Here is a 20,811-nt window from a genome sequence, read left to right as displayed (position 1 = left end):
AATGTCCCCCCTCCATCCCCCGCCCCCCCGCAGCTCCGCGCACGCGCAGTAGCAGGCGCCGCGATTCCCCCCCCCCATTTGACGCATGCGCAGGGCGGCAGGGCGGGGGCACTTGGGGCGCGGCTCAGCGCATGCGCAGAACAGAAGGGCGTTGCCGGGGGCGGGAGCGTGCCCGCGGGGCGAGGCCGGCGCATGCGCGGTTCAAAAGGGCGTGGGCGGGGCGTGGGCGGGGCTCACGCGGGAGGGGCGAGGGCGCGTGCGCAGTCAGCGAGGCAGCGTCACGCGTGCGCAGTCAAAGCGGCGAAGCGCCGCGCATGCGCAGTGATGCGCCGCGCCGCGCGGGCCCTCCCCGTCATGGCCGCCGCCGGTACCGGGAGCGGGGCCGGGCCCAAGCGGCCTCGCCCCGGCCCCGCGCCGCGCATCGGCACCCACGACGGCACCTTCCACTGCGACGAGGTGCTGGCGTGCTGCCTGCTGCGCCTGCTGCCCCGATACCGGGTACGGCCCGGACCGGCCCCCCCTGAAGGAGCCGAGGCCGCCGTTAGGGCCCCGGTGTCGCCGTTTGGGCCCCGGTCCCCGTGGGGGCCGCGCTGGGGTCTCCCGAGGAGCCCCTCAGGGGTCGTGGGGACACCTGGGGGCCAACCTCGGGGTCTTTAGGGCCGCCCTGGGGGCCCCCAGCCCCCCCCTTGGTGTCCTGGGGGCCTCCTCGGGGTCCCCTCGGGGTCCTCGGGACCACTCCGAGGGCCTCCACCCCCCCTTCGTGTCCTCGGGACCACCCCGGGGCCTCCCCGGGGCTCCCGGTGTCCCCTCAGTGCCTTTGATCCCACTGGGAGGCCGCCCTGGGGTCCCCCGCCCCCTCTCAGTGTCCTTGGGACCACCCGGGGGCCACCCTGGGGTCCCCTGTCCCCCCCCCTCGGTGTCTTTGGGACCATCCTGGGGTCCCTCAGCCCCCGCCTTGGTGTCCTGGGGTCCCCTGCTGCCCCTTGGTGTCCTTGGTTCTACCTGGGGGCAAGCCTTGGGGTCTTTTGTCCCCACTCGGTTTCCTTGGGGCCACCCTGGGGTCCCCCATCCCACCTCAGTGGCCACGGTCCCACCTGGGGGCCACCCTGGGTCCCCAGTCTTCCCTTAGGGTCTCTGGGTTCACCAGGGGCTACGTTTAGGGTCTCCAATCTCACCTGGCAGCCCCCTTGGGGTCCCCATTCCCCATTCAGGTCCTTAGTCCCACCCTGGGGTCCCCCCTCCACATCTTTGGGACCACCCTAGGGTCCCCAGATCCACCCGGGGGCTGCATTCGGGGTCTCCAATCTCACCAGGCAGCCACCCTGGGGTCCCCAGCCCCCCCAAATTCCCCCCTGAGCCCCCCCCCAACCTCACCCCGTGCCCCCGCAGGACGCGGAGGTGGTGCGCACCCGCGACCCCGAGCGCCTGGCCGAGTGCGACGTGGTGGTGGACGTGGGGGGTGAATACGACCCTGAGCGGCACCGCTACGACCACCACCAGAGGTGAGACCCCCCCTGCAACCCCAGGCTCCCTGCTTAGGGTCTGGGGGGGTTCTTTGGGGCTGACCCCATTTCCCTGGCAGGTCCTTTGCCCTGTCCATGCACAGCCTCCAGCCCAGCAAGCCCTGGACCACGAAGCTGAGCAGCGCCGGGCTGGTTTACCACCATTTCGGCGCCCAAATCCTCGCCAACCTCCTGGGGCAACCAGAGGACGGCCCCGTGGTGACGGCGCTCTACGATAAAGTACGGGATGGGGGGGCTCCCCCACCAGCTTTTTATGGGGTGACCCCATAAACATTGGGGTCGCTTCCTCCCAGCGCCCGCTGCTCGCTCCAGATGGGGCTGACCCCCCTCCCCGTGCCCCCTCCCCTTGTTTTTTGTTTTTTTTTTTTTGTTTTTTTTTGGCCCCAGCTCTACGAGAACTTCGTGGAGGAGATCGACGCCGTGGACAACGGCGTGGCGCAGACGGACGGGGAGCCCCGCTACGCCCTCACCACCCACCTCAGCGCCCGCGTGGGCCGCCTCAACCCCCGCTGGAACGACCCCGAGCAGGACACCGAGGTGGGGACGGGGAGGGGGGGGACACGAGGGGGTGGGGGCCACGGGGATGAATTCCTCGGGGTTGATCCCCCCCTCTCTGCATCCCCAGGAAGGGTTCAAGCGGGCGCTGGAGCTGGTGGGGGGCGAGTTCCTGGACAGGCTGGATTATTACCACCGGGCCTGGCTGCCCGCGCGGGCGCTCGTGGAGGAGGCCATCCGGCGGCGCTTTGAGGTGATCCCAGGGCTGGTTTTGGGGTTTGGGGGGGGGAAAGAACAGTGGGGCTGAGCCCCGGGGCTGTGAGGGGCCCCCTGCTCTCGCTGTGAGCCTCCCCGTGCAGCCCCGTAGCCGGGGGGCATGGCCCTGCAGCCCCTGCACCCCAAATCCCTGTGCCCCACATCCTTGCACCCCCTGCACCCCAAATCCCTGCACCCCATACCCCTGCGCCCCCTGCACCCCACATCCCTGCACCTCGTGTCCCTGTGCCCCATATCCTTGCACCCCATTTCCCTGTGTCCTGTGCCCCACATCCCTGCACCCCACATCCCTGCGCCCCCTGCACCCCATATCCCTGTGTCCCCTGTGCCCCATATACCTCTGCCCTCTGCACCCCAAGTCCCTGCACCCCATATCCATGTGTCCCGTGCCCCAAATCCCTGCACCCCATATCGCTGCGCCCCACATCCTTGCACCCCGTGCACCCCATATCCCTGCACCCTGTGTCCCTGCACCCCCTATCCCTGCACCCCCTGCACCCCATTTCCACCCAGATCACCCCCTGCACCCCAAAACCTGCTCTCACCCACCCCATACACCCTCATATCCCCAACCACACCCCTTCCCGTGCCCCCCACTCCCCCCCTCTATGCTTTTACCCCCCCACAACAGCACCGGGACCCATCGGGGGCAGGGGGGGGCTCTTCCCTTTAGCTTTTAGGCAGAGAATCCGAACCCGCAGCAGCACCGTGGCCGCGTGGGCACCCCCGCAGATGCCAGGGCACTGTCACACCGTGTCCCCCCCTGCAGGTGGACGCCAGCGGGGCGGTGCTGGAGCTCCTGCAGGGGGGCTGCCCGTGGCAGGAGCACCTTTTCAGCCTGGAGAAGGAGCTGGAGCTGCCCACCCCCCTGCAGCTGGTGCTGTTCCCCGACCGCAGCGGGCAGTGGCGGGTGCAGAGCGTCCCGGTGGGGCCAAACACCTTCCAGAGCCGGTGAGCCCCGCGCCCTAAACACCCCCCACCAAGCTGGGATGGGATTTCACCTTCTTATTCCCCTTTTTTTCATGTTTTTTTTTGTTTTTTTTTTTTTGCAGCCTTCCCCTCCCGGAGCCGTGGCGGGGGTTCCGTGAGGAGGAGCTGTCGCAGCTCGCCGCCATCCCCGGCTGCGTCTTCGTCCACGCCAGCGGCTTCATCGGCGGCAACCGCACGCGGGACGGGGCCCTGCAGATGGCCCGCAGGACGCTGGCGCTGAGGCACGAGGCTGGAGAGCAGAGCAAATGAGGTCCCCGGACGGGGGGCACCCCCAAAAATCCCCCCCGGGACAGAGCGGTCGCAGCCGGACACTGAGGCAGCGGCACTGGGGTTTTACTGGTCCCAGTTACGGCGTGGGACTGGTGCCAGCGCAGAGGACTGACTGAGAGGGGTTTAGGATCTGGTGCTGGGAAGCTTGCCCCCGTTCCTGCGATGTACCTGCAGCTTCCCAGCCCTGACACCAGTAAAAACCAGTACGGTCCCAGCACGGTTCCCACCCTGGCAGCTGGGGGTCGTCCGTGGGCACCCCAGGGAGCAGGGGGGGTGCAGCGGGGCCGGGAATCGGGGCAGAAAAGTTGGTTGAGGGCATCAAACCCCCCCCCCGTGTCCCCCCTGTCCCATCTGGAGCTGGTTGAGGAGCCCGGGCGTCAGCAGCCAGCTGTCCTGGGGGGGGACACGGAGCCCCCCCCTCGCTCCCAGCACGGCTCGGGGACGATGCGGGCGGCCTGGCTGCTCCTGCTGGCCCTGGGGCTGCCCTGCTGCCCCCGCTGCCCCATGGGGGGGCCCCGGGGGTTGCCCCCCTCCGACGGCCACAACGAGACGGCCACGGGGAGCCGGCGGCCGCGGGCCCCGGACACGGGGGTGTTGGTGGCCGTGGGGGGGTGGCTCGGTGCCCTCCTCGCCTGCCTGGGCCGCTACGTGCGCAGGAGCCGCGCCGAGACCCGGCTGCACCTCCAGTACCTGCGGGCGCTGCCCTGCCAGCGGCCAAACCCCGAGGAAGAGGAGGATGAAGAGGAAGAGGAGGCGCTCAGCACCGTCCTCTGACGCGCCACGAGCAGGAGGAGGCGGCTGGAAATTGGGGAGCCCCCCCCCGAGGGGTGAAATCCCCCCCCCCAGAGCTGTCCCAGCAGCCGGAGCGGGTTCGTACCCCGTTTTTTTTTACCCCTGGCTGGGAGCTGGCTGCTGCCCTCCTGCCCCCAGGGGGAGGGGATCTTTTTTGGGGGGAGGGTCATTGCCGCATTTTGGGGATCCTGGGGGGGTGTTGTAGAGCTGCGGAGGGAGCCAAAGCCCTCCCCATCATCTCTCCCCCCACCCCAGGCTTTAGGAGGGTGATTACAGCGTAATCCCGGGGATTAACCGTGTGTAATCCCGGGCTTTAACCCCGCTGCCCCTCACGGCTAATCCCTGCTCGGGGCCCATCTGCTCCCCAAAAAAAGCCTCAGCGCTGGCCGGGCTCATGTGGGCCAGCACGAGCCCCCCCCTCGCAGCCCCCAGGAGGGCCCAGGAGCCAAAATTTGGGGTTTCACACCCTCGAGGTGGTTCCTACACCCTCCAGCTGAAGCCCAAAAGCTGCATTTTTGGCCAAGGATGCCCCAGCCCTCACAGCAGCCCTTGTTCGACCCCAAAACAGCACCCAGACCCCCCCCCAAAGGCTTACCCCTACCCCTGCAGCACTGAGAGCACCCAAACCCTGCAGCAGGTGCCTCCAACCTGCTTTAATTATTAATTAAGGCACTGCCGTGGCTGGCCTGGTTCACCCTCACCCCTGGCACCACGGAGCACCGCCAGAGCCCCAAAACCAGCCCCAGCCCTGCACAGCTTTGGGAACTTGCTCCCCACAGCACTTCCAAGGCCAACCCAGGGCTGCTTTTGTGCGAGGAACAAACGAGGTGCAGAAAAGGCAAAGGGGAGGAAAAATCACCTTTAATCCGAGCAGCACCGACCCCCAGCTGCCCGCCCCAGCACCTGGGGGCAGGAACCCGCAGCAGATGCCACCAAAAGTCCCTCGGATGCCACCAGAAGCCCCTCGAGCCCCGTTGTTGTGTCCCAGGAGGAAGAGGAACCCGCAGCCGAGCCCGGGGAGGTGACGGAGGGAGCGCCCCAGCCCCGTTTTTTTGGGGCAGGGGAGCCGCTGGGGGGGGCTCAGAGCTCCGAGAAGAGGGGCTGCTCCCGCACGCTGCCGCTGGGCATGGCCACCACGGGGCTGCGGCCGGGGCTGGCGCAGGGCACGTGGGCGCTGACGAAGAAGAAGGGGACGTGGCTGATCTTCCCCGTGGACCAGCACTGGAGGAGACACGAGCAGAGGTCAGCACCACCCTCCCAAACCCCCCCCTGGAGGAGCAGGATGAGTCCCAGAGCTCCCCAAAACCCAGACAAAGGCGTTTTCCTCGCCCTCTGCCCACCCAGGGACGCTTTGGGGACACTTTGGGGACGTTTTTAACCCCGTGCTGCAGCCCCTGCGTTATTCACGGAGCTGCAGGAGCTGCTGGCAACGCGGAGCCCCACTCACCACGGTCAGGAGGGCGCCCTGCTGGAAGCAGGGGTGGAAGGCGATGAGCTGGGGCTGCGCGTCCTGCTCGCCCCGCAGGAATCCGCTGCCAGGGGAGGGAAAGACGAGGTCAGCACCCCCACGGGGCCCCAGATAAAGGGTTTGGAGGGTCATATGGCCAAAATGGGGGCAATATGACCGATTCTGGGGGAAAACAACGCTGCCTGGAGGAGCAGTGAAAGGTGGCAGCGTCTTCTCCCTCCTCCCCACCACGTCCCACGGGTGGGCAGCCCCCAGGCAGCTCCCGGCGCGCTACGCACCAGGGCAGGAGCTCGAACACGGGGCTGTTGCGGGTACGAAACACGGCCACCACCGTCTGGCTGCCGGGGGAGTCGGGATTCCCTGCGGGAGGAGAGAGAAGCGGCCGTCAGGATGCCCCCGGTGGTCCCAGGGGCGCGCTGGGGGCAGCAAAACCGGGCTGGGGGCAGCAAAATCGGCCCTCAGGCAGGTAAAGCTGGGGGAGAAGGGGTTGGGCAGCAGCTGAGGCAGCTCCTTTAGGAACACCCCAACCTTTAGGGCATGATGTGAGGGCCCCGTGCCCCGAACCCAGTGGTTATTTTCTATTTTTCTACCCCTACGGGCGCAGAGGATGGGGAGGAGCCAGCTGCAGGAGTCCTGGGCCCCTCCAAGGTTTCCCCCCCGTGTTTTTTTCCCCACCCAGCTTGAAGCAGGGCAAAATAAAAGCGGCTGAGCTCAGCCCCAGTGGTTCTGATGCAACCCAGGCCCTGTCCCCACCAGCAGCTTGCAGGGAGGCCGAGGCGAGCGGCAGCGTCCCCAGCGCCGCGTTTTCGGTGCTCCCTCAAAGGGCTGCTTTGTGTCGGGGCACTGCTCGTCCCGGCTGCAGCCAGGAGGGCCTGAATGGCTCGATTATCCCCGGGGCTGCTCCTCTGGCACAGCCAAGAGGCTGGAGGAGCAGTGCGGGCACTGCGGGAACACCGAGAGCTCGGGCAGGGCTGGCACAGGGCACGGAGCTCCCTCACCAAGGGACTCAGGGGAGCAAAGTCCTGGTGGGGAAGGAAGGAGAGGGAGCGGGTGCCACCTTGCTGGCCCCTCACCCCTCTCGGTTTGCTCCCAGCCCGCTGCAGTGAGGATTTTGGGGTGAAATCAGCGAGGAACAGCCCACGTGGGGGCAGCACCTCGCCCTTACCTCTGATGATCACCGCCAGCCGCTCGCCGGTGGGGTCCCACACCATGGAGTGCACCTCGCCCCCGATCCTGGAACCCGCAGGAGCACGGTGAGCCCCCCGCCAACGTCCCCCACACCGGGGGCTGCTGGAAAGAGGGGCACAAACCCCCTCTGCCCCCCCCCCAAGCATTGTGCAGGGGCAGACCCACCTCTCCTCCCCGTAGAGCGTCTCGAAGGTGGTCTCCGACAGGTCTGCCACGATGGAAGCTGTTTTGGAGCCCCCCACTTGCCCCTGCATCTCCCCTGAAAGAGAAACTCGTTGCCTTCAATCACATCTGCTTCCAGCATGACGCCCGATTTCTGTTTCCCGCAGCAGCTGTGGAGGAACCTCCCGCTGTCCCGGCAGCATCTGCCTGTGTTTGGGGTGGAGGACAGGGAAGGATTTCCCTCGACAAGCACGAGGAGCAGCTGCCTTCGTGGAAAAAAGCTGGGCGGTGGCAGTGTAAAAGCTTCCCTGCAAACTGTGAGTGACTGTACGGCCGTAACTCAAAGCAAGGAGCAACAAAAAGGGGGAAAAATCGGCACCGAGCTGCATTTTGGGAGCCCCCAGGAACCTGTGGAAGAATCCCCACCCTTCCCTGCATGTCCTGGCTGTGCCCCCAGCAGGTTGGAGCCTCACCAAAATGCTTTTGTGGCCAACCCCAGCCAGGGCTGACAGCAAGGCAGCGCCTCGGGGACCTCGGGGACTCACCTCTGTACTCGGAGAAGGACAAGGAGTAGATGACGGACTCGCCCAGCACCGTGAAGAGCAGCCGGCTGCCGTCGGGACTCCAGCACCCCGTCTGCAGGGCACGGAGGGACATCAGCGCCCGCCGCCACGGCTGGGGAGCTGGTGGCTCGTTGGGGGGGATGAAACGCCCGCTGGTGGCACCGTCCTACCTGGCAGCGCCCTTTGATCGTGGGCCACCTCTCGCACGTCCACATCTGAGCCTCCCAGACTCTGGAGGAGAAGCAGCCCGACGTGAGCAGGATAAATTTTGGGGATCTGCCCCGCTTTTGCCTCCCTGAGAGGAGCCCGAGAGGCCAGACCCAGCTAACCCCCGATTTACCCCCCTCGGCATCGGTCACAGGGGGAAGGGGGGCGGCTAGGAGACAAACAGAGCCCTTTATTTAGGGGAAATGAGGATGTTAAAGAGGGCTGAGAGAAAACAGCTCGGGGGGGGCAGCAGCAGGACCAGGAGCTCACCTGAACACCGCCGAGGGGGTGGCCGCCAGCACCTTGCTGCCGTCCGGTGACCAAGCCAAGAAGGTGACCCCGCCGCCCCCAAACCACTGCAGCTGGACACAGTTCTCCGTGGACACGTCCCACACCTGGAGAGGGGCACAATGGGGCTGGGGGGGTAACGGGACACCGCACAGCCCCACAGCCACGGGGACGGCTCCTGACATCGGCCAAATGGGCCGAAATGGGACACTGGAAGGTTGGGGAATGGATCGGGGAGTGAGGTGTGAGGCTTTCAGGGCTGAGTGCCCAGAATTCAGGACCTAAACCTCCCCCTGAGGAAACCCAACTTCAAATTCAGGACCTAAACCACCCCCTGAGGAAATCCCATCCGTCCCCAGTGGATGCAGAGCCTCCGAGGTGGCCCAGCAGTGGGCTGACAGCTCCAGCACCCCACAAAATGAAGCCCCCCTGGCCAAACGAAGCCTGCCCCTCCCCAAACAAAGCCCCCCTGACCAAAAGAAGCCCCCCCAGCTCACCAGCATGGCCGTGTCCACCGGCGAGGCCGAGAGCAGCAGCTCCCCGCTGGGAGCCCAGGCCAGGCTGGTGACGGGGCTGTGCCCGGGGTAGGAGAGCACCTGGGCGCAGCCGGACGAGGGCCTGGAGGGAAGGAGAGGAAAATAAAACCAGCTGCTGACACCCCAAAACCTGGCATCCCGGCGCCGTGATCTCCCCGGGTTTAACCCCGAGCCAACCAAAAAGGGGTCGGCAGCAGCCCCCCCGGGGGGGGCTGGCACCTGGTGGAGAGGGAGGTGGGGTCCAGGTGCCAGACCAGGACGCAGCTCTGGCAGGCGACGGCCAGGATGGAGGCGCACAGCGGCTTCCAGGCCACGGCGGCCACGTTCCTCTGCAGGCGGTGCTTCAGCGAGGGGATGGTGGCGCTGAGGAAGAGGAGGAGAGCGTGATGAAGGGCAGAAAGAGGGAGTGGAGCGCTCACCCCGCCCGGGGGGCAGCTCCCAGGGTCCTTCTCTCCAGCTCTGACCGCAGCGGGGTGCCTAAAAAAAGCCTAGGGTGAGGGTGCCCCGCTGTGACCTGCTTCTTTTTGGGGTGGGATAGGGGGGGACAGAGGGGACCCCAGCCAGGGGACACCGGCGCGGCGAGCCGGAGCACACCTCAGGTGGTTCAGCACCGAGCCCCGTGCTCCCCACAGCCCAGTCCCGGGGGGAGCTCTGGCACTTGCGGGTTTGAAATCCCAGCTGGGGGAGAGCGGCTCAGCGGGGAGGCGCTGGGGGGGCCGCAGGACGAGGCGGCGGAGTCGTCTCGTCAGGAGGGCTTTACACGCCTGCCGAGACGCGCCGGGGGAGCGGGGAGACCTGGAGGAGAGAGGAGACTGCAGGGCACCCGGGAGGAAAAAAGAAACAGAGTTTGAGGCTGGAGACCCTGGGAGGTGCCCTAGGGGGGCTCCTGAGAGCTCTCGGGATGGGTGGCACCGACGGGAGCGGAGCCTGAGCGCACGGGGACGGGGATGGGGACGCTGGAGGAGTCCTGGGAGCGTGCTGGAGGCGTTTTTGGGTGGGTGGGCTAAGGGCAGGCAGCAGCCTCCTCACCTGCTGGAGTTGTACACCCGGACGGAGTCATCCAGAAGCGCCACCGCGAACTTGCTGGTGTGCGGGTGCCAGGCGAAGGCGCGCACGGTGCAGCCGGCCCTGCGGGGACGGACAGGGAGCGGTGGCACCCCAGGGCCACCAAAGGCAGCTCCCAAAAGGTCCCCGCTGAAATACACCTAACCCTGCCCTCCCGCCGCTCGGCGGGGTCGTTTTCTCTGCTAAATTCCCTGCAAAAATTTTTCCTCTGCTAAATTCGCGCAGCTCAGCACTCACCAGTCGACAGCCTGGGAGAAGGCAGCGATCATGTCTTCGCTGGTCAGCTTCAGGAAGGGGCAGACGGGGAGAAAAGTTAGCCCGGAGCTGGCAGCAAATCCCTTCCCTCCCTCCCGCCAGCTCCACGTCGCTCCCCCCGAAGCACTTTGCTGCCCCAACGCCCCTTTGGCACCCGTTGTTCTCCCTTTATGGGAGGAAACGCGCGGTGTTTTCAGCTGCCCACCAGCACTTTGAACATTTTGCTGTGTTTTCAGCCAGCAAGCCCCCACCTGCAGCCCCTAGAGCAGGCACATGGCACTGTTCCCCCCCCAAAAAAAAAACAAACTCACGGAGAGGTGGGGGAAGAGGGAGCCGTGCAGGGAGGACAGCCAGCGGCACACGGCCAGAGCGGAGCTCGAGCCCGTCTTCAGCCACTGCAGACCTGCAGGGGGCACGGGCACGATGGGACGGCCACCGGGGGAGCAAAGGGGGTCCTGGAGAGCCCCCGGAGATGCCCCGGCCCCTCCAGCTGCCCCCCACTCACCCTCCTCTTCCTCGGCGCTGGCGATCTCCTTGAGCAGCCCGCACAGCCCCGCGTCCCGCCTGCGGGGGAAAGCCGCGTGAGCCTCCCCCAGACATGGCTGTGGGGACGCGTCCCCATCCCAAACCTGCTCCCGGGTCACCTCCCCGTGCCCGCTGCAAGGCCCTGAGCCCCCCAGAACCCGCCCCAGCTGCTCCGAGCTCCCTTTTACACCACAAAACCCCAATTTAGCGAGCTGGGGATTCACCCCCCGGCACGGAAAAGCCCCAAAGCAGGGCACATCTCCAAGAAAAGAGCCTCCAGGTCACGTTTAACGGGGCTGGGGGCAGCCACCGGGCGAAACAGCAGCACGGGGCCGTACCCCCCGGGGGTCGTAACCCCCCCCCGGTGGTGCTGGGGCTCACCAGGCGTTGATGCAGCGCTTCCACAGAGCCTCTCGGTGGTGGATGAAGGCCGGCCGGGTGCCGTGCTCCAGCCGGCCCGGTGCTTTCAGGCCGTCCTTGGGCAGGCTGAGGGCTGGCAGCCCCGCCAGCTGCGGGCACAAACCGGGCACCGTGAGCAGGGCACGGGGCACGGGGAGGGGGGGCCACCGGTAGCCCACCCCGGGGGGGTCTCACCTGGCTCTGGAAGGCGAGCGGCAGCGGCTCGCACAGGCGGCCGCACACCAGGACGTTGTTGAGCTCGTACAGGGTGGCCGAGCCCGGGGGTGGCGGAGGGGGGAAGAGCCCCAGGGAGCACATCCTGAGCTGGGGCCTGTGGGGAGAGGAGACACCGGTCCCGGTCATGGTCCCGGTGCCGGTACCGGGTCCCTGGTTCTGGTCCCGGTCTGGTACCGGGTCCCCAGCCCTGCCCCGGTGCCGGTCCTGTCCCTGTCCCAGCCCCTTCTCCCGTCCCGGTCCCGGTCCCCAGCCCTTCCCCAGCCCCGTCCTCAGTCTCTGGTCCCCGGTCCCGGTTCCCGGCCCCATTCCCGGTCCCTTCCGCGGTGCCGGTGTCCCGACCCCGGACCCGGTCCTGCCCCTGCCCCAGCCCCGTCCTCAGTCTCCGGTCCCCGGCCCCAGTCCCCAGCCCTATTCCCGGTCCCACTCCCGCCCCTTTCCCGGTCCCGGTCCCCCGACCCCGGTCCCGGACCCGGTCCCGCCCCTACCCCTACCCCAGCCCCTGTCCCAGCCCTTTCCCGGTCCCAGTCCCAGGCCCGGTCCCTTCCCCTTCCCCTTCCCCACTCCCGGCCCCGTTCCCGGTCCCTTCCCCGGTGCCGTTGTCCCGGTCCCGGCCCCGGTCCTACCCCGGCCCCGGCCCCGGCCCCGGCCCCGGCCCTTTCCCGGTCCCTTCCCCGTCCCCGGTGCCGGTCCCGTTCCCATCCCTACCGGTTCCCGTTCCCGTTCCCGTTCCCGCCGCCGGTTCCCCGCGAGTCCCAAACGGCTCCGCGCGCGCTCCCCGGTGGGGGTGGGGGGGGCCTTAAAGCGGCCGCGGCCCCTTGAGAGTTCCCGGAGCACGGCGGGGCCGGCGCCCCGCTCCCACCGGGCTCCTCTCCCGGTTGTTTTCTCTCCCCATCCGAGCTCTGTACGGGACGCTCGGGGCACCCCGCGCTGCAACGGGAGATGAGAAATAGTTGGGGGGGTCCATCACGATGGCGTTGCCCCTTTAAGGGAGGCGGCGCGCCGCCGCGGGGGCGGGAAAGCGGCACGTGGGGGCCGGCGGCGCGCCCCCTGCACGTGGGGGACTGCGCGGGACCACCCCCGTCCCGGGGTCTCCTGCGGGACCGGGTCCCATGGGTGCCTGTAGGGGAACAGCCCCGTATTGGGGTCCGCTGGGTGCCCAGGTCCCATGGGTGCCCTTATGGGAACACCCCCCCACTGCGGTCCAAGGGGTGTCTGTATGGGAACACCCCCCTATTGGGGTCCCAGGGGTGCCTCTATGGGAATATCCCCTGTTGGGGTCCCATAGGTGCCCACGTGCTGTGGGTGCTGTATGGGAACACCCCTCTATTGGGGTCCCAGGAGTGCCCAGGTCCCATGGGTGTCCATATGGAAACGCTCCCCTATTGGGGTGCCCAGGTCCCATGGGTGCCCCTATGGGAATTAGCCCTATTGGTGTCCCAGGGGTGCCCGTGTCCAGTGGGTTCCCATGTGGGAACATCCCCTATTGGGGTCTCAGAGGTTCCCATATGGGAACACCCTCTATTGGGGTTCCTATATGGGAATATCCCCCACTGGGGTCCCAGGGGTGCCCAGGTCCCGTCAGTTCCCATATAGGAACACCCCCTATTGAGGTCCCAGGGGTTCCTATATGGGAACACCCCCTACTGGGGTCCCAGGGGTGCCGTGCCCGCCCCGCTCCCCCCAGCCCAGCCCCTCGGGCTTGGAGCGCTCCCAGCTCCTCTTCGTGGGCTCTCATTTTCCTTCCCTCCCGTTTTCGGCTCGCTTTTATTATATTTATCTCTGTGTTTGCCTTAGCGGCCGCAGAAGTTATTTTAATTTTTTCAGGATATTAAATAAACGCTCTGGCGGAGGGGGCTGCGGCGGGAGGCCCTGCATTCCTCACCCGTTACGGAGCGAGCGGGGTTTGATAGGAGACAACGATTTGGACGGCGCCGATCGCTGGAAGACATCAGAGCCACCGCAGGGCTGGCGTGGCCTCGCGGCTTCCCTTCGCTGGGACGCGGCGGTTGGAGCCGAACCCCCCCCCAAAAAAAAAAAATTAAAAAAAATCCCCCCCCCAACACACCCTGGAGGTTTGGGAAACCTCGCGCCGCCGTGGGGGGCTCTGGGGGGCTGTCAGAGCGGGGCGAGGGTGGGTTTGGGCTCCCCGTGGTTTGGGGAGGCTCCGGTTGGGGTTTGGCTCGGGGACGCAGCCGGATGCGCTCGGCGCCCGTTGGCACCGGCCCACCCACAGCGAGCAGCGTTTTGGGGGGAAAAACCCCTAAAAAAGCCAACTTGTGTCTAGCGGGGGATCAGTGCTGGGGGGTCCTCGTGCAAGCTGGCACCCGCCACCCCGAATTCAAGGCCCGAGGAGGTGGAAGAGCCAGCCTGGGGATGGCGTTGTCACCCGCCGTGGCACCGCGTCACCATGGCTGGGGACGTCCCCGTGCCTCAGTTTCCCCCCAGCACCCCTGGGTCCCTGCCAGGCGCGGTGACTCAGCGCGCGGTGGCACACGTGGCCGGGGGTGGTGGCACCCGGGGCCCCGCCACGCTGGCACGGGGACCCGCCGCCGGCCCCGTGGGCGCTGGGATGGGAGGCGGCCGAGCACGAGGCCGCTTCCGCCTTCCTCTGCCTTTTTCCGTGGCTTTTTTGGGTTTTGTAGAAAAAATAAAAATACACAAAAAAAGCCCCAAAATGGGGCTCGGTGCTTCAAAGCCCTGGCAGGAACCCAAGGCGCTGGGGTTGCTCGGTGAAGAGGGGGGGGGGGTGTGGGGGTGCTGCCAGCCCGCGGTGCCCAAAATCTGGGGGTCCTCGGCCCCACACCGTCACCGAGTGTCCCCCACCGGCCGTGGGGAAACTGAGGCACGGGGCACCTCACACGCGTGGGGTCGCGTGTTCCCATGCATGGATGTCCCCGGGGCTGTTGGACACGGGGCTGGGGGGGCACACGTGTGTGGGATGTGCCCACGTGGTCACTGCAGGTGGGGGACCCCGATGGGACCCCAAAAGGGGCTTGGGTGGTCCCTGAGCCTGGGGACATGGGGATGCAGGGACATGGGGACACGGGGCTATGGGGACACGGGGACAGGGGGACGTAGGGTTATGGGGATGAAGGGACACGGGGCAATAGGGACACGGGGTCACAGGGCTACGGGGACGTGGGACCGCAGGGTGCTGGGAATGGGGAGACGCAAGGAATGGGGACATGGGGACACTGGGACCCGGGGCCACGGGGCGATGGGGACACAGAGGGACGAGGGCACAGCGACACGGGGCCACCAGGACGCGGGGACGGGGGACAAGGGGACACAACGGGATCGTCCCCAGCACTGCTCATGCTGTGGTGACCCCGAGCAGGGACATCCCCTGGGGGCTGGGGGCACTTTGTGGGGCCGGGTCCCCCCCCGCAGCCACGTCCCCGCGTGCCTCAGTTTCCCCCCAGGGAAGGGACGGGGGCACCACGCTGCCGTTGCTCCTGGTTGATCCCTTTATTGCTTTTATTTATTTTTTTTTTGGGGGGGGGGGGGGGGGGTAGCCAGCTAATGAGGGGGGGGGGTACATCAGCGCCTAACGACCTGGGCGTGCTAACGAGGCGGAGGAGAAGGGGCAAACCCTGTCCCTGAGCTCTGTGCGGGGCCAAGACAGCCGGCGAGGCGAGAAAAGGGGGGGGGGGGGAGAGAAAAAGGGGGCGCTCACCCCAAAAATCCCCCCCCGGCGCTCCCCCCGGCGCTCGGCGAGCCCCCGCCCCGCGCCCCTCGCCATAATTTAAGACATAAATTATAATTTATAACGGGGAGCGGCTGCCGGCCCCGGGGGGGGGGGGGGGGACCCCGAAATAAATATCCCCGGCGAGGAGGAAGAGGAAGGAGGAGGAGGAAGAGGGGAAAAAGGAGGAGGAGGAGGAGGAGGAGGAGGAGGAGGAGGAGGAGGAGGAGGAGGAGGAGGAGGAGGAGGAGGAGGAGGAGGAGGAGGAAGGCTCGGGGCTCAGATCTCCAGCAAGCTGCCGGCCTCGGGGCTGCCGGCGTCCTTGTCCGGCGAGGCGGCGGCGGGGCGGCGAGGGGAGGCGGGGGGCTGCTGCTGCTGCTGCTGCTGCTGCTGCTGCTCGGCGGCCCCCCCGGCCGTTTTGGGCGGCCCGGGTTCGGCGTGGGTCTTCTGGTGCTTGCTGAGGTGGTCGGAGCGGGTGAAGCGCTTGCTGCAGAGCAGGCAGGTGAACTTCTTCTCCCGCGTGTGGGTGCGCACGTGGCGCTCCAGCTCGTCGGAGCGGGTGAAGCGCTTGCCGCAGAAGAGCCAGTTGCAGACGAAGGGCCGCTCGCCCGTGTGCCAGCGCAGGTGGGCCTTGAGGTGCGAGGCCTTGCCGTACACCTTGCCGCAGCCCGGGATGTGGCAGCTGTGCACCGGTTTCTTCCTCAGCCCCCCCGCGCCACCGCCGCCACCACCGCCGCCGCCCCCCAGCCTCTCCAGCTCCTGGCAGTTGGGGCAGTCGCAAGCCGCTCGCCCCCCGGTCCCCGGCGAGCCCCCGCCTCGAGGCCCTTTGCCCCCCGCGTCCCCCAAGCCGCTTTTGGGGAGCGGGGTGGCGCCGGGACCCCCGGCGTAAGGCGGGGGGTTGAGAGCCCCGAAATCGGAGCCGTAAGCGGGCAGGGGGGGGCTGAGGGCCGGCTGGCCCTGCAGGGAACCCTGCAGCCCCTCGGCGCCCGCCGGCCCCCCCAGCCAGCCGCCGTTGGGGTGCACGTCCCACCAAGCCGGGGCCGCCGGCCCCGAGCCCCCCGGTAGCCCCCCGCCGATGCCGCCCTTGTACCAGGAGCCGTAGGGGTGCGGCATCTCCAGGGAGGGGTAGACGCCCGGCAAGCAGTCGCCCGATGGGTGCCCCTTGGTGGCCACCACCACCGGGGCACCCAACACCTCCTGGGTGCCGGCGGGCGCGGGGAAGGGGTGCCCGAAGGGGCCGTAATCGGGGCCGTAAGGACCGGGCGATGCCTGGGGGCTGGCGGAGGGCGAGAGCAGCCCCGGGCCGCTGGGGAAGGCGGCGGTGTAGGAGTCGCCCATGGCGGGGGCACCCAAGGGTGCTGGCGGAGGGGGCGGCCGTCAGCGAGGGCACGGGGCCATGGTGGTCTGCGGGAAGAGGGGAAAAAAAAAGGGGGGTTAGAAGAGAGGGGAAGGGGGTGCTGGGGGGTGTGTGGTGCTGGGGGGCACCCAGTGTGATGGGGCACCCTGCTCCTGGGGGCACCCAGTGCAGTGGGGCACCCAGCACCCCGGGGCACCCATTCCCATGGGCACTTTGCACCACGGGCACCCAGCACCCACACCCCCGACACCCAGCACCCCGGGGACACCCACCACCCCCCTCCCCGCACCCCCGTGCCTCAGTTTCCCCCCACACCCCTCCTGCTGCGGGCACCCCCCCCCCCAGAGCAGGGGCTTCTCCGAGGGCTCGTAGCGAGGCTGTGCCGGCAGCGGGGACCCCGCAGCCCCCTCCCCGCCGCCTCCCCCCGCTCCCAATCTCGGCTCCTGCTGCCTTTATGGCCTTTTAATCGAATTACGCTGCGGCCTCCCCCCTCCTCGGCGACTTCCTCTGCTTTTATTCCCTCCCTGAGCTTTCAGCAGCCGCTGCAGCCCCGCGCCGCCGGGCTGAGACCGGGCGTCACGAGCTGCCCCCCGCCGCCGGCACCCCCAGCTTTTTTTTTCCCTTTCATTTTTTTTTTTCTTCCCCTCCTTTCACCCACTTTGTGGCTTTTTTTTTTTTTTTTTTTTTAATTTCATTTCTTGCTTTTTTTTTTTTTAATTCCTCCCCCTTCCCTCTTTGCCGTGGTTATTGCTCCTATTTTTAAGCCGGCCCCGGCCGCGGCCGCAGCGCGCTCCCGGCCCTCCAGGATAACAAGGGCCAGGCCTGTGCCCCGGGAACGCTGCCCTGCGCGAGAGCCGAGGTAATTAAAACCAGGGCGAGCGTCTAACGGAGGCACGCTTAAAATAGTGTAAACCTCCCATAAATCAGCTCCGCTTGCGCCGGGAATTAGGAGCAGGGCCGGCGCCCCGGGGAGCCGCGGGCTGAGAACGGCGCGAGCTCGCTGCACGAGTGGCTGCTGCGGGGCCGGTGGCTGCGGTGGCTTCGTGCCCCCCGGGTCTGTGCCCTGTCCCTGTCCCCTGCTGGGACCCCCATCCCCTGCTATCCTCCCCCCCCCCCCAAATATCCAGGAGCAGACCCTGCCGTCGGGGTGGCCCCGCTTCCCCGTCCCTGGTCCCCAGGTTGCAGTTTTTGGTCCCCAATTCCTGGTCCCCGGAGCGTGGTCCCAGTCCTCAGTCCCCCAAATCCGTCCCCTGGTCCCCCAAGTCAGGTCCCCAAACCCCATCCCTGGTCCCTGGTCCCAGCCCCTTGCTCCCAATCCCCGGTCCCCAGAGCGCAGCCCCTGTTCCTGCCCCCAGTCCCTCATCCCCCTTCCTCGACCCCAGGTCCCCAAATCCCACTCCTAGGTCCCCAAATCCCACTCCTGGTCCCCGATTTGTGCTCCCTTGTCCCCAGTCCCATGTCCCCAAACCCCAATCCCATGTCCCCAAACCCCCATCCCTGCTCCCTTGTCCCCATTCCCTGACTCCTCGTCCCCAACCCCATGTCCCCAGCCCCCAGTCCCTGTCCCCACGGTGCCTTTCCCCCAGCCCCAACCTCAGCGGGTGGCCCAAGACCGGGACCCCCCTCGGCCCCCTGCCTCAGTTTCCCCATCCCCGCTGCTCCCGGCTCCTTCCATCCTACGGCCACCAAACGTGGGGGTCCCCGGGGGGGGTCCCTGGGGGCCACCCCTCACCCGGCCGGGCCCTGGCTCCCCCTGCTCGCACGGTGGAGCTGGAGGGGACAGCCGGTGGCAGAGGTGGCACTTGGCACTGTCCCCTCGCCTCCGCAGCCTTGTCCCCTCCCTGGGGACAGCAGGGGACCCTGCTGGGCTGGGGGGGACACCGAGGGTGGGCACAGGGACAGCAGGAGGGAGGATCAGGCCCTACAAGGGGGGGAAGGGGGACACCGGGTCCCCGTCCCAAGCCACGTGGGTGTCCCCATGTCCTGGTCCCCACGGCTCCAAGGGACCGTGGTGGCTTCTGGTGCCAGCCCCGTGTCACCGCAGGGCCCCGGCTGTCCCAGGGTGGCCCCGTGCCAGGGGAAGACGTGGCCAGGGTGCCACAGCTTTGGGGACAGACATGTCCCCAACGGCAGGTCCCGGAGCACCACGTCCCAGCGCTCCGTGTCCCAGTGCCTCGGGACCCCGTTGTCCCCCTGGGTGCCATACCTGGGGGTCCCGGTGGCAGCGGGGACGGGGATGGGGGACACATCTGGAAGCGACCCCCAAATCCCAGGGCTGAAAAGCTCCTCGGAGCCACCGAGCCCCGATGCCACCCACCCCGGGGGCTCTGTCCTGTGGAGTCCCGTATCCCATGGGGGTTTTGTATCCCATAGGGTTTTGTATCCCATGGGTCCTGTACCCCAGGGGTCCTGTAACCCACAGGATCCTATATCCCAGGGGTCCTATATGCTGAAGGTCCTGTGTCTTGGGGATCCCTATCCCAAGGGTCCCATATCCCAAGGTCCTATATCCCAGGGGTCCCATATCCTCAGGGTCCCATATCCTGGGGATCCCTATCCCAAGACTCCCATATCCCAAATGTCCCGTATCCCAGGGATCCTATCCCAAGGGTCCCATACCCCGAGGCTCCCATACCCCAGGGGTCCCGTATCTCGGAGATCCCTGTCCCAAGGCTCCTATACCCCCAAAATCCCATATATCCAAGGTTCCCCATCCTGGGGGGTCCCTGTCCCCGAGGGTCCCCCTGCCCTGTCCTGAAGAGCTGCCTGGTGCGGGGCTGTCCCCGTGTCCCCACGTCCCCATATCCCCACATCCCAATGTCCCCAAGTCCCCAAGTCCCCCATATCCCAACGTCCCAATGTCCCAATGTTCCCATATCCCAATGTCCCCAAATCCCCAAGTCCCCAAGTCTCCATATCCCAATGTCCCCATATCCCGATGTCCCCATGTCCCCATGTCCCCATGTCCCCACGTCCTTACCGCTCTCCGGGTTTTCCGAGCTCGGGGTCACCGCTAAAACGAGGAGGGGGCGACCGGAGGGAGGGTCGGGGGGGGGGGGGGCGGCACCGGGGGCGAGCCGGGACGGTGCCGGTACCGGGGATCCCGGGGATGCCCGGGGGTGCCCGGGGGTGCCCGGGGGTGCCGGGGATGCCGGGGTCGGGGGGCGACCCCGGGGGCTCGGGGGGCTCGGGGGGCTCCGGGGGGCTCCGGGGGGCTCCGGGGTCCGGTGCAGGAGGCAGCGCCGCCGCCGCCCGCCCCCGCTGTGCCGCGGCTGTGCCGGACCGGGGCCGGGGGCCGGGGCCGGGGGCCGGGAGCCCTGCCCCGAACCGCCCCTCGGCCGGGGGGGGGGCCAGGGGGCCGGGGGGGCCGGGGGCAGGGCGGGAGGGGAAGGAAATGGGAAGGGGAAATGGGAAGGGGAAAGGGGGAGCGGGGGGAGAGGGGGAAACGGGGGGGGAAGGGGAAGGGGGAGAGAGAAAAAAGGGAAGAGAAAAGGAGAAGAGAAGAGAAGAGAAGAGAAGAGAAGAGAAGAGAAGAGAAGAGAAGAGAAGAGAAGAGAAGAGAAGAGAAGAGAAGAGAAGAGAAGAGAAGAGAAGAGAAGAGAAGAGAAGAGAAGAGAAGAGAAGAGAAGAGAAGAGAAGAGAAGAGAAGAGAAGAGAAGAGAAGAGAAAGAAGAGAAGAGAAGAGAAGAGAAGAGAAGAGAAGAGAGAAATAAATATATTAAATGAAGAAGAAAAGGAAATAAAAAGAAAAGGGGAAAGGGGAAAGGGAAAGGGAAGGGGGAAAAAGGAAAAGGAAAGGGAAAATGAAAATGAAAAGGGGGAAAGGAAAAGGAAAAGGGGAAAGAAAGAGGAAAGGGGGAAGGGGGAAAGGGGAGGGGGAAGGGGAAGGGGAAGGAAAAGGAAAAGGAAAAGGAAAAGGAAAAAGGAAAAGGAAAAGGAAAAGGAAAAGGAAAAGGAAAAGGAAAAGGAAAAGGAAAAGGAAAAGGAAAAGGAAAAGGAAAAGGGAGTGAAAGGGACGGGAAGAGAAAAGGCAAAAGGGGAAGAGCTGGGGAAGGGACAGGACTGGAGGGAGGGGACAGGGGACAGGGGACAGGGGAAGCTGGGGGCACCAAGGGCCTGGCCCCAATCACCCTGGGGGGACACAAACTGAGGAGCGGGGACGGGGACGGGACGGGACCCAGGCTGGGGGTGGGGGGACAGGGACAGGACAGGGATGGGGACAGGGATGGGGACAGAAGGGACCAGGGTCAGGGATGGGGACCAGGGGCAAGGATTGGGGCTGGGACACGGATGGAGCAGGGACGGGGACAGGAGGGGATGGAGAGGGGATGGGGTGGGGAGGAACCGGGAATGGGGCTGGGGGGAACTGGGGATGGGGACAGAAAGGGACAGGGATGGGGACAGGGATGGGGTTGGGGTTGCCAAGGATGGGGATGGGGACAGAAGAGGACGAGGGATGGGGACAGGGGACGGGGATGGGATTGGGGATGGGGACAGGGACAGGAATGGGGACAGGGATGGGAACAGGGA

General features: G+C 66.9%; 3 protein-coding genes across 9 annotated transcripts; 1 reads left to right on the top strand and 2 right to left on the bottom strand.

Annotated features, from left to right (window-relative positions):
- Window positions 1-324: 324 nt before the first annotated feature.
- On the top strand, window positions 325-7,413 carry MYG1 (MYG1 exonuclease; the record flags this gene model as incomplete). Of its 5 annotated transcripts, none has more annotated exons than XM_084303540.1 (8): window positions 325-498; window positions 1,390-1,502; window positions 1,583-1,742; window positions 1,911-2,060; window positions 2,149-2,271; window positions 3,064-3,245; window positions 3,347-4,423; window positions 7,335-7,413. In XM_084303540.1, 7 exons carry the CDS (start codon window positions 325-327, stop codon window positions 3,531-3,533), a joined length of 1,089 nt encoding a protein of 362 aa, XP_084159666.1. In that variant the 3' UTR covers window positions 3,534-4,423; window positions 7,335-7,413. The 5 variants fall into 5 exon arrangements, with proteins under 5 accessions (XP_084159666.1, XP_084159665.1, XP_084159667.1 ...); XM_084303539.1 differs by lacking the exon at window positions 7,335-7,413 and adding an exon at window positions 5,335-5,420; XM_084303541.1 differs by lacking the exon at window positions 7,335-7,413 and adding an exon at window positions 5,221-5,271.
- AAAS (aladin WD repeat nucleoporin) lies at window positions 4,632-12,011 on the bottom strand. 3 transcript variants are annotated; one of them, XM_084303531.1, is made up of 17 exons: window positions 11,945-12,011; window positions 11,198-11,333; window positions 10,985-11,112; window positions 10,584-10,642; window positions 10,390-10,481; window positions 10,061-10,107; window positions 9,788-9,886; window positions 8,978-9,121; window positions 8,720-8,840; window positions 8,205-8,329; window positions 7,898-7,958; window positions 7,710-7,800; window positions 7,168-7,261; window positions 6,980-7,047; window positions 6,093-6,174; window positions 5,794-5,878; window positions 5,286-5,567 (listed from the first exon to the last, which is right to left on the bottom strand). In XM_084303531.1, the coding sequence occupies exons 2-17, from the start codon at window positions 11,318-11,320 to the stop codon at window positions 5,427-5,429; spliced, it is 1,560 nt and encodes a 519-aa protein (XP_084159657.1). In that variant the 5' UTR covers window positions 11,321-11,333; window positions 11,945-12,011; the 3' UTR covers window positions 5,286-5,426. The 3 variants fall into 3 exon arrangements, with proteins under 3 accessions (XP_084159655.1, XP_084159657.1, XP_084159656.1); XM_084303529.1 differs by having other exon boundaries at window positions 4,632-5,567; window positions 7,710-7,958; XM_084303530.1 differs by lacking the exons at window positions 5,286-5,567; window positions 5,794-5,878; window positions 6,093-6,174 and having other exon boundaries at window positions 6,225-7,047.
- Window positions 12,012-15,203: 3,192 nt separating this feature from the next.
- Window positions 15,204-16,262, bottom strand: SP7 (Sp7 transcription factor; the record flags this gene model as incomplete). Its single annotated transcript, XM_084303543.1, has 1 exon — window positions 15,204-16,262. One exon carries the CDS (start codon window positions 16,260-16,262, stop codon window positions 15,204-15,206), a length of 1,059 nt encoding a protein of 352 aa, XP_084159669.1.
- Between the last annotated feature and the right edge of the window lie 4,549 nt (window positions 16,263-20,811).

Source organism: Netta rufina (assembly GCF_964035555.1).
Source record: "Netta rufina genome assembly, chromosome: 30".
Lineage (NCBI taxonomy): Eukaryota > Metazoa > Chordata > Aves > Anseriformes > Anatidae > Netta > Netta rufina.
This window is presented reverse-complemented; position numbering and strand designations above follow the sequence as displayed.

Excerpts from the sequence above, each read along its gene's own strand:
- AAAS (XM_084303529.1), bottom strand. The coding sequence starts at position 11,320 with ATGTGCTCCCTGGGGCTCTTCCCCCCTCCGCCACCCCCGGGCTCGGCC. Across the intron at positions 9,887-10,060 it reads TTCTCCCAGGCTGTCGACTG|GGCCGGCTGCACCGTGCGCG; the intron begins GTGAGTGCTGAG and ends CCGTCCCCGCAG. Across the intron at positions 8,330-8,719 it reads CGGTGGACACGGCCATGCTG|GTGTGGGACGTGTCCACGGA; the intron begins GTGAGCTGGGGG and ends GCCCCTCTCCAG.